General features: G+C 36.3%; 2 protein-coding genes across 2 annotated transcripts in view; one reads left to right on the top strand and one right to left on the bottom strand.

Annotated features, from left to right (window-relative positions):
• LOC135210085 (low-density lipoprotein receptor-related protein 4-like) overlaps positions 1-10,993 on the bottom strand; it is a 471,815-nt gene that overhangs the window by 147,857 nt on the left and 312,965 nt on the right. The window lies entirely within an intron of this gene.
• On the top strand, positions 848-6,470 carry LOC135210081 (uncharacterized). The gene is made up of 6 exons (XM_064242881.1): positions 848-962; positions 1,833-1,912; positions 2,913-3,044; positions 3,685-3,755; positions 4,445-4,600; positions 6,211-6,470. The coding sequence occupies exons 2-6, from the start codon at positions 1,840-1,842 to the stop codon at positions 6,265-6,267; spliced, it is 489 nt and encodes a 162-aa protein (XP_064098951.1). The 5' UTR covers positions 848-962; positions 1,833-1,839; the 3' UTR covers positions 6,268-6,470.

Raw genomic sequence — 10,993 nt, 5'->3', positions numbered from 1 at the left:
CCCGGTCTGGCAACAAGACAATCATTGTCATTTACGTAATTCCACGTAACAATACTGGCTGGATTTTCCAGACAAGGTTAGGTTCATGTTGACCAAGGGGGTGGAGACACACTGGCAGAGAGAAAAGGCAGGATGGATATGGAGTGGAGGGGAAACACACACACACACACACACATGTAGAGTCAATAATTAAATGTACTGAGAGTTGAAGGTTAGGCGCATCAGTTTTATGAAAATATAAATTCAAATTTATACATCGTATACATATATATTATGAAATGTAATTCAGTAAAATAAAAATAAAAAATAACCTGATTTGAAGATATTGTAACATTAATTTAAATTACTTAAAATTGAAAAAATAATGGATCTGATACCTTGATATTAGAGCGGTGTAGGTATGAAAAGGATATTACCATTTTTTTTTTTTTTTTGACAAACTCTGCTTTGGCAAGAGGGGTGCTTTAAAAAAATAAATATATAAAAAAGAGGGGGAGGGGTTCACTTCACTGAGAGAGAGAGAAGTAGAAACATATTAAATTAAACTGGCAACGAGAGATAGAGAGAGACGGAGAGGATAGAAGAGAGGAGCGAGAGCGAAGTAAGTAAAACACATATAATATTAAATTAAACTGCAGAGAGAGAGAGAGAGAGAGAGAGATAGAGAGAGAGAAAGTAGAACCACACATAGATAAAATTAAACTGCAGAGAGAGAGACGAGGAGAGAGAGAGAGAGAAAGATAGAGAATTAAATAACACACAGAGAGAGATAGAGAGAGAGAGAGAGAGAGAGGAGAGAAGGTAAAACCCACATAAGATTAAATCAAACTGAAGAGAGAGAGAGAATGAAATACCGTAATCCCCGCCCCTTTTCTTATCGGGTTGGGTATATAAAGGTCCCATCTTTGTGATGAGGGTCTTCACTGAAGGTGATACCTCCACATTTGCAGTGACCCATACAGGTAAGTCCGATTTGCCCCTCACGTATTTATTTAATCAATAAATGAAAGAAGAGTTCCATGGTGTATTTCAATTCCGATTACATGATATATTCCACAAAACGATTGATAATGAAGTCATGGTGAAAAAAATGATTGATCTCATTCTGAACTATATATTTTGAGCAATATATATATCTATATATATATATATATATATATATATATATATATTATATATATATATATATATATATATATATATATATATATATATATATATATATATATATATATATATATATGTAATTGTAATAGCCACAATGCCTCCTAAGTTATCGAATTCTCCGCACGTTTTTGGAAACAACAAGCTTGTCCCCAACAAAAACCAAAAGCCTTAAGGTCCAAGAGCAAGAAATATGAAGATATTATGAAGTCAGGTAGCGGGAAACGAATCCGCGATGATGCTATGATCACCGTTCGTTTCCCTCTACCGGGCACCATAATTTCTTCATATTTCTTGCACTTGGATCTCAAGGCTTTGTAGTGACGCGTAAAAAAAAAAAAAAAAAAAAAAAAAAAAAAAAACGCGGAGGATTCGAGAAATGAAGAGGGCATTGTGGCTATTGCAATTACATGTGTATCTGGAAAAAGTGACAGGTAGATTTTACATATATTTAATTTTATATCTATATATATAATATATATATGTGTGTGTGTGTGTGTGTGTGTGTGTGTGTGTGTGTGTGTGTAATCGTGCACGACAAACCTCATTTAACATCATTTAACATTGAGTCAGATGCTCTCTTATCAATATTACAATAATTTACACTTGCAATATATAACGTTTAACAAAAAACTTTAAAAATGTCCTTCTTTTTCTACGCTTCTCAGGCTTAAAATGATGAAACTCGTCGTGGCAACAATTCTCCTGGCTGCAACTCTTGCCTCCGCCAGTCCAGCAGGAAGCACAGGTAAAGTTGATGATGGATTGACTTCATTGAAATGGGCGAGCGCCTTTCGGGGTGAACAGTAAAACCTAGGATGACGCTGAGCTCTACCATAGACAAATAACCTAAACATTCTTAGTCCCTTGAGCAGAAACACACCTATCGGCTAATTCGCCCAAGCGTCACAGTATCAAACACACATACGTACATACATACAAACACAGATCTACAGCCATCACAGGCGACTGGCTACCAGGAACATAATTCATTGTTAGTTTATTGTTTGCTTGTTTGTTTGTATGGTGTTTTTACGTTGCATGGAACCAGTGGTTATTCAGCAACGGGACCAACGGCTTTACGTGACTTCCGAACCACGTCGAGAGTAAACTTCTATCACCAGAAATACACATCTCTCACTCCTCAATGGAATGCCCGGGAATCGATCTCGCTTCCACCGAGGTGACAGGTCAAAACCATACCGATCACGACACTGAGGCGCTTGTTAGTTTATTAGATGCACAATGGAGATTAATGGGCGGTACCCCAAAGGCAGGAAGCTTCGGTTGGAATCAAACCCGGCTTCTCTCGCTAGTGAGGCAAATATTTTAAACACGGGACTTTGCAGAACCACGTATATACTTAAAGTACCATGCCCCTATTTTAATTCAAACCATTAAAAAACACACACTATTTAGTATTTATGCGTGCGTATGTTTGTAATATATATAAACATGGAATTATAATAGCCACAATGCCCTCTTGACTTCTCATATTCTTTGCTCTCTTTTTGAACACGCTTGTCACTACAAAGCCTTGAGCTCCAACTTCGAAGAAATTTGTAGGAATCATGATGCCCGGGCATTGTGGCTGTTGCAATTATATATATATCTGGTAAAAATGACCAGTAGATTTTATATATATGTATGTATATATATATATATATATATATGTTATATTATATATATATATATATACATTTATCAAGATTAGCAAAGACCTCTTTAATTCTAGTTTCTCTTTGCAGACCAGAGTTGCACCAGCGACAACACCGAGTGCAGATGCCGCAACGTCATCACTGTAAGGGACAAACCGGCCCTGATTGCAGCCGCCCAAGAGTGCGTTGATCGACAAGGAATTAACACCAAAGTTTTGCCAGGTAACCACCTGTATTTCATCGCAGCGCCTTAAGTATTATAACTACCTGTATTTAACTGCAGCGCCTCAAGTGTCATAACTATCTGTATTTAATTGCAGCGCCTCAAATACTATAACTATAAGTGTTACTTGCAGGAAGCATATATATTGCAAGAGTGGAGTGTTTTCATTGATTATAGATACTGTACAGAAAAATTATATACGAGGAAGTCTGTATTACATTAAATAATCTAGGCCACTTGAATATCAAAGACCAACTTTAATCATTCTACAGTGAATAATGATCTAAGTTATTTTTGCCGGTATGCGTACACTGGTAATAATAAAAATAATATTAATGCGAAGAAATTCATAATCTCGTAAAAAACAAACTGTCTAACAGAAATCCAAAATTATACAGTAAAAATATATTACTATATAAAACAAACAATCAAAGACCTTCGAACACGTGAACGGTGTTCCTCATTAAAATAATAATAACAATAACAATAATAATAATAATAATAATAATAATAATAATAATAATAATAATAATAATAATAATAATAATATAATAGAATAATAATAATAATAATAATAATAATAATAATAAAATAATAATAATAATAATAATAATAATAATATGTACAACCCTTCAACAGGCAGATTTTGGTTACTTCCTGACATCGCCAAGAACTGTGCTCTACTGAAGGCAGCTGAGGCTAAAAAACTGGTGAGTATGATTTTTTTTATATAAACTGTTTGGCAACAATGATTTTCTCTGCAAGACTTTTTTTCCGTAAAGTGAATCTGATTTTTGAACAGCCCCCTTGGGTAAACATTATGGGTATTGAACCCACAAAAGTTCAAGCGAAGATGTAATGCATTAACCACCACCCCCTCCAAAAAAAAAAATAAATAAATAAAAAATAAATAAATAATCTTATGTTTTAGTAACATATTCATATGTTTTCCGTTTATCGATTAATTTCCTATGTTTATATTTCTTATTTGATAATAACTCTTCTCTCTCTCTGGATTCCATATCTCCTTTTGTCATTTCTTTCAAACGAACACCAAATTCTTTAGAAACCTAAATTTCAATTCAGTGGCCCCTCTGGTGGGCTTATTCCATGTGGATAGAGCGTTATCTTCTTCTTCTTCTTCTTCTTCTTCTTCTTCTTCTTCTTAATAATAATAATAATGATAATATTATTAATGATAATAATAATAATAATAATAATAATAATAATAATAATAATAATAATAATAATAATAATAATAATAATAATAATAATAATAATAATAATAATAATAGCAAATCGTCAAACTTTATATGAATTCCTAGTGAATATGCTATCCGATTACCTGACGAAGATGCTACGATAAGCTACAATAAAAACTTTACTGCAATCGCCACAGACCGACAGCGAGGGCGTTCCCGACGTCCCAGCGATGACCACTTATCTGAGAGATGTCATCGACGCAGAGGGGGCAAACGACGTCACCAAAGCCCAGGCTGATGCCATCGTCAACGACATCGGGCGATGTGCATCACAGGTCACAGGCACTGAGAAGGTGGGTAACTCATGATAGTGTGTGTGTGTGTGTGTGTGTGTGTGTGTGTGTGTGAGGGTCTGGGGGGGTGTTGGGGGGGGGAGTGGGGGGAGGCTAATCACAGAACAGACGTAGTATGAAAGGTAGCTGGTTGTCTGCAGAAGACAGGGAAGAGACCTGAACTGTGTGTGAGCCAATTCTCATTTATGGTAGTGAACTGAATTGAAAATAGAATTTAGGCTAAAGGCTAAGCGCTGGGACCTATGAGGCCATTCAGCGTTGAAACGGAAACTGACAGTACAAGTTTAAAAGGTGTAACAGGAGGGAAACCTCAAAGCAGTTCACCCTGAATCAACTGTTACGAGAGGTTGGAAAGTAAGTTGAAAGAGAGAGAACGTGAAAGGAGGTGCAGTAAAATGAACGAAAGGGGTTGCAGCTAGGGACCGAAGGCACGCTACGAAGAACCGTAAGTAATGCGTACAGTGGTCCACATGCGTTTACTGACGGCACTACCCTCCTACGGATATTTATGATAGAGAAAAGTTGATGCTGAATGAAAACGAAAGAAAAGACGCTTAAGCTGTCGAGATGAAATGCTTGTGTATTATATGTGACTCAACGAGAATGAAACAGGATAAGAAATGTGGGGATAAGCAGTAGTGGTAAACACGAAAACACAGGGAAAGGTTGAATCAGAGTAATTTGAAATGGTGCAATGAAAGGTCGTGAAAAGTGTAGTATAGTTCAGGAGCATTATGGGAAAGGAGGAGGAGAAGATCTAAAAAATAGATGGATATAGGAGGTGAAAAGAGGCATATATCAGAAAGAAAAGGTCTTCATATTCACGAAGTGTGAGAATGCGGGGAAAACAGAAGCGAAGGGCGGTGTGTGTGTGTGTGTGTGTAAGGGGGTTTGATGAGATTTTGGTGAGGCTCTTTTGTTAGTGTGTGGAAGCATCTATTATCATGAGAGTTGTACTGAAATGGGAGTTCTTCCAAGAATCAGCACTTACAACACACACTTAGCAGTGATCCGTGTGTGTGTGTGTGTCTGTGTGTGTGTGTGTGTGTATTAGTAGTTAAAACAAAGAATGAAGTATTTAATATTAATTTATCAAAAAGAAAATCGAAATAAATCGGGGAAAATGTGAATTAAAATCCACCGTGACAGACTGGTTTTCCAAGAGGCGAATCTCAAGAAGTTACCCATACAAAAAACACACCTGATTCGTTTTCTTTGTCACCCTAGTTTTTCTATGAAAGCATGTTTTGCTCTTCTTAACCATGAACTCTAGTAATTTGTTGATAGCACTATTTTCAGTAATATATAAGTAACACACACACACACCCACCCACCCACCCACACACACACACACACACACACATACCAACACACACACACACACACACACACATATATATATATATATATCATATATATATATAATATATATATATATATATATATATATGCGCTCTATTAAGGCGGTGGCCTCCGCTGCCACAGGAATTACATCAGTGACTTGGCATATTACCCCTTCGTCTCCTATAATATGGAAAGCTAATTCTAATGATATTTCCTTTATACTTACTAAGATGAATGACTCAAAAGCACAACCTCTTTCTTTCCAGGCCCTATCCTTCTACTCGTGTCTACTGTCCTCCTGCCAGGAAGCGCTCAAGGCTTAGCTGAACCTCCTGGAGGACACTGATCGTGGGCTGCAGAGCCTCCCCCTGTGGAGGATGCCCCGACCCACAGGTCGAAGTGGAAGCAAAATGATGCAAATGCCTCCAATGTATCTTTAGTTCCCTTTTTATTTTTCGAGTTAATAGCCGGCAATTCACTGTTCTTAAACAAATTCAAAAGCAATAAAGATAATTGTTTGGAGAGATCTACCGACTTTCGTTTATCCACCTTCATTCTAAGAACACTCAAAACCACAAACATGAATACTTGTTTTGTTCGTATGGTGTTTTTACGTTGCTTGGAACCAGTGGTTATTCAGCAACGGGACCAACGGCTTTACGTGGCTTCCGAAACACGTCGAGAAAGAACTTCTATCACCAGAAATACACATCTCTATCCCCTCAATGGACTGCACGAGAATCGAACTCGCGGCCACCGAGGTGGCAGGCAAAGACCATACCGATCACGCCACTGAGGCGCTCCACTCACGTACTATTATACATCATTGCCAATTTATCGGAGCTTGACAAATACGCCGATGCCTTTACAAACTGTGTCCATGAACTCTAGCTGTCATAGTAATGCAATAATGATAAAATTGCTCTAATATTTATGTACATATATTGCAAATAGATAAGCTAAATTAACTTATTTCCACGGTTTTGTGTAAGTCTTACCCCGAGTTTGGAGGAACACATACTATATACCAATTGGCAACAGTGTATAGTCCTATCTGAATAAACATTCTTACAAGTCTAACCTGTTTATCAGACACTCATAACTGCACATACATATATACATAATCTGAATAAACTTTCATACAAGTCTGGTCACAGCATGCAAATAAGAGGTTATCGAAGCTATACCTCTAACCTACTTATCAGTCATTCAAACAAACACAACTTATCATATGCTTAGGGGAGCCGGGCCTGCTGATAAATCTCAAAGTGATAAGTGGTTAACACATACCCTTCATTACAACTTACGAGTACACAAATACCTAGAGGATATCCCACAGATAACGGTGATTCCACATAGTTTCTACCGTGAATTAATCTGTGCATTACACTTCATCAACCTAGGGTATTAAACAAACAAGGCATGATCCGTCTTCCAGCTTACTCATGGCATGTGCTAAAATCTCCGTTTAAATAGCGCGTTGTTTCACCAACGAAAATTAAAATGAATACGCCATATTTTATTATAAATAATTGTTCTGTAATGTTTAACATGCACAATTTTTATTATTTACAGTTTCATTCTAATAAATAAATCATAAATATCCTATCCTAAAATTCCTGTATCTTTAACTCAACGCAAAACATCTTTTTCCAGACAACAATAAAGTAGTTAGTAGGCTTACTCCTAGAGTAAGCTTTAAAGAATTACGTCTAAGAAGGCAGCCTATCACAAAATCATCACAACAATGCAACTAGGAAATGCAGAAGTCAATAACAACATGCGGTGTTATTATTGTCATTTGTATCTGTATTTATACTCGCTTCGGCATCAACATCATACACCAGAATAACTAAATTGTATATGACATTTTAAACGGGAATATACTCTCAAAAACAAATGTCCTTCCCTTCGAAATTTTTTTTTTCAGAAATGTGAAAGAAAAATTCGGGTTCCACCCAAAATCTAAAACAGCCGATTATTAAGGAACTTGGCTAGTTTAAAAGTTATAATTCAGTATTATTTAGATAATGAATTATTGAAAAATGTAACAATAAAAAGAAAGGAACCCGAAACAACAGAATTCGTTTTCCTGCAATTTTGAATGAGAAGAATCCAGCGGAAAATATAAAACGTAAAATAGATATATCGATGAATCATAACAATCAGCGGTGATAATCTAAGGCCATAAAAAATGTGGGGTAAAAGAGAAAAACATAAAACAGAAATAAAGCCAAACTATTTGAGCAGAACATCGTGAGAATTTTTCTCGGATATCAGTGATCATTCTTTGTCCTGGGGAACGATTCCAGCTACTGGCAGTGACGCCATGCTATTAGCAGTGACGTCAAGACGAACTACACAATATCCTGTGGTTACACGGCAGTCTGTGACTTACAAGGTTATTTGTCCTTCCACAACCATCATACTGGTTGACAAGGACACAGAGAGAGAGAGAGAGAGAGAGAGAGAGAGAGAGAGAGAGAGAGAGAGAGAGAGAGAGGGGGGGGGGGGTGCCAAAGGGGGTCCGGATGCAAAGGAAAATTTTAGACACAAGGAGATCGAATTATTTCGGTCGGTCGGTCGGTAGAGAGAGAGAGAGAGAGAGAGAGAGAGAGAGAGAGAGAGAGAGAGAGAGAGAAACTACGTGCATTCCATTGGAAACTGATTTCCAAACATATTTAAAGAGGGGGGGCGGGAGCAGAGGGGACCGGATGCCAAAGAAAATTTTAGACACAAGGAGATCAAATGATTTTGAGAGAGAGAGAGAGAGAGAGAGAGAGAGAGAGAGAGAGAGAGAGAGAGAGACTGCGTGGATTCCATTATAAACTGGAAAATGATCTCCTTACATATTTACGAAGCAGAACGATAAATTTAAAAAGCAAAAAATCTGGGTAAGTGAATATACCATTTCTCCTTAACGTGTGGTAGTAGTCCTGTAAAATATCACCAAGAGCTCCGGTCATATATTTTGTAATTCCCTGTCATCTCCATCCAGGACGTCTCTTTCAGAATTACTCGAAACTAATCCTCTTACCCTTGACTTTAAAAAAAAAATAAATAAACGCTGAGTCAGTTTCAGTACTTTGTCCTTCAGGACTCTGAAATGTCATGGGACGTCTCAGCCTGCAAAAGGACCTCGAGAAAGTTGCTACAAGGTGGGATTGTCACCTAATAGGTTTCATCTGTGGCAACAACATAACCTTGAAGAATTTCAGTCACATAGGACTGCGTGAGGAGTATTTCTATTTTATATTCACTTAACATTTGGAATGAAGTACCAGGTAGAATCTGGCAGTTTTAAGGTGGATGAGCAACGACCCTGTTTGTTCTCCTGCAGTAAGGGTAGACCTCGATTTTAGGGCTACACAGAATGGCAACGTCTAATTTTCATACCTTCTTCTGCCTGCCCCTGTTTAGTTTCCACACCTGTTGAACACAGAATGGGATGCGTTGGCCTCACTTCAAAGACTAATCAGTCTTAAGGGCGTCTGTTGCTCCTTCAAGGGCGCAGCATCTTGAGACAATGAAATTAGAACAAATTTGTGCCCAGCAAAAAGGGAAGCTAAGGATTAGAAGTGAGAAGATTCACACTTCAAGAAATGCTTTCTGGGAATCAAGTCGGGGGAATGTGGGTATTCAAAGAATGCAGTGCGCCTTGTAAACACAAGCTGATGTATAGCAGTGATGTACAAATGAGGAATAATGGGTACGACACGAATGAAATAGGCGATAGGATTATACAAGAGGAAATATATGGAAATAAAAATAGGCCATGAGATAGAAGTTGCTTCACCGCAATAATGCCACCGCACAACACTCATTTTAACCTGTTTTTGTTTCATGAAGAGTCAGAAACTAATATTAGGTAATTTTCTTAATCAACTGTGAGCCGACACAGTTGATTAGCCAAGTGCCTAATCCAATATTCAGGTCAACTTGGGCACAGAAAGATTTTAGAAATCGAAACTGACTCATTCTATAATATATATATATATATATATATATATATATATATATATATATATATATATATATATATATATATTACTACTTTCAAAACGCAAATATCCCTTCTTTGACTGTATAAAATATGATGTAGAGGATTTTGGCAACATTTTTTTAGATTCCTAAGTAGCTTAGAGATAGGATGTTTAAAATGTGTGTTCAGATTTCTGCATAACATAATTGTAAAAGAATATGTAACGTAGTAAAGAAAGAGAGAGATTATCTTTGTCCGTTCGAAGCTAGAATTGTTTCAGTTACTTTTCATCACCTATAGATTAAGGGAGCTGGCAGTCTTCGTGTTGTTATTAAAACATGTCAATCTTAATTATCGCTCGATTTCTGTCTTTCTGTCTTGATCGGGTACGTGTCTTTGTTGAACTGACTGGTTCCATATGCGTTCATCTTTGCTGAATGCCGCATGCAGATTTCACAGTTTTTTTGTATAGTTGCGTTATAATCGAGTTTCTAGAAGCATTATACCATCTTTCACATTGCCCCAAGATGTTTTGTGTCATCTCCACTATCCAGCTTTCGTAAGGAAGAGTTTTCATTACATCTTAAAATTGTGTTGCATTCAGACATCTTTCTCTCCCTCTCTCTCTCTTTCTCTCCATCGCACGGCACTTTTGATTTCAAAGTAACGTAACGATTTCATACTTACTGAATGGTCACTCGTAACTTTTAGATTTCAGATTTGATATTTCTTGGAGTTATTTAGTATTATTTAGTGTTTTTGTGGAATCTGAACAAACTGACTCATCCTAATATATATATATATTATATATATATATATATATATATATATATATATATATATATATATTACATAAATATAATATATAATTAATACTATATATATATAATATATATATATATATATATATATATATATATATATATATGTATATATTATATATATAGATATATATATTATATATTGCTACTTTCAAAACGCATATCCTTCTTTGACTGTATAAAATATTATGTAGAGGATTTTGGCAACATTTTTTCAGATTCATAGATAGCTTAGAGATAGGATGT

Source organism: Macrobrachium nipponense, chromosome 39 (assembly GCF_015104395.2).
Source record: "Macrobrachium nipponense isolate FS-2020 chromosome 39, ASM1510439v2, whole genome shotgun sequence".
NCBI lineage: Eukaryota > Metazoa > Arthropoda > Malacostraca > Decapoda > Palaemonidae > Macrobrachium > Macrobrachium nipponense.
Note: the sequence above shows the minus strand (reverse complement) of the source record. Positions and strands in the feature narration are given on the sequence as shown.

What these genes read in the sequence shown, in the direction of transcription:
- LOC135210081 (XM_064242881.1), top strand. Translation starts at nt 1,840, where the DNA reads ATGATGAAACTCGTCGTGGCAACAATTCTCCTGGCTGCAACTCTTGCC. An exon ending in TAACACCAAAGTTTTGCCAG is followed by an intron (nt 3,045 to 3,684) that starts GTAACCACCTGT and finishes ACCCTTCAACAG; the next exon opens with GCAGATTTTGGTTACTTCCT. An exon ending in CAGCTGAGGCTAAAAAACTG is followed by an intron (nt 3,756 to 4,444) that starts GTGAGTATGATT and finishes CAATCGCCACAG; the next exon opens with ACCGACAGCGAGGGCGTTCC.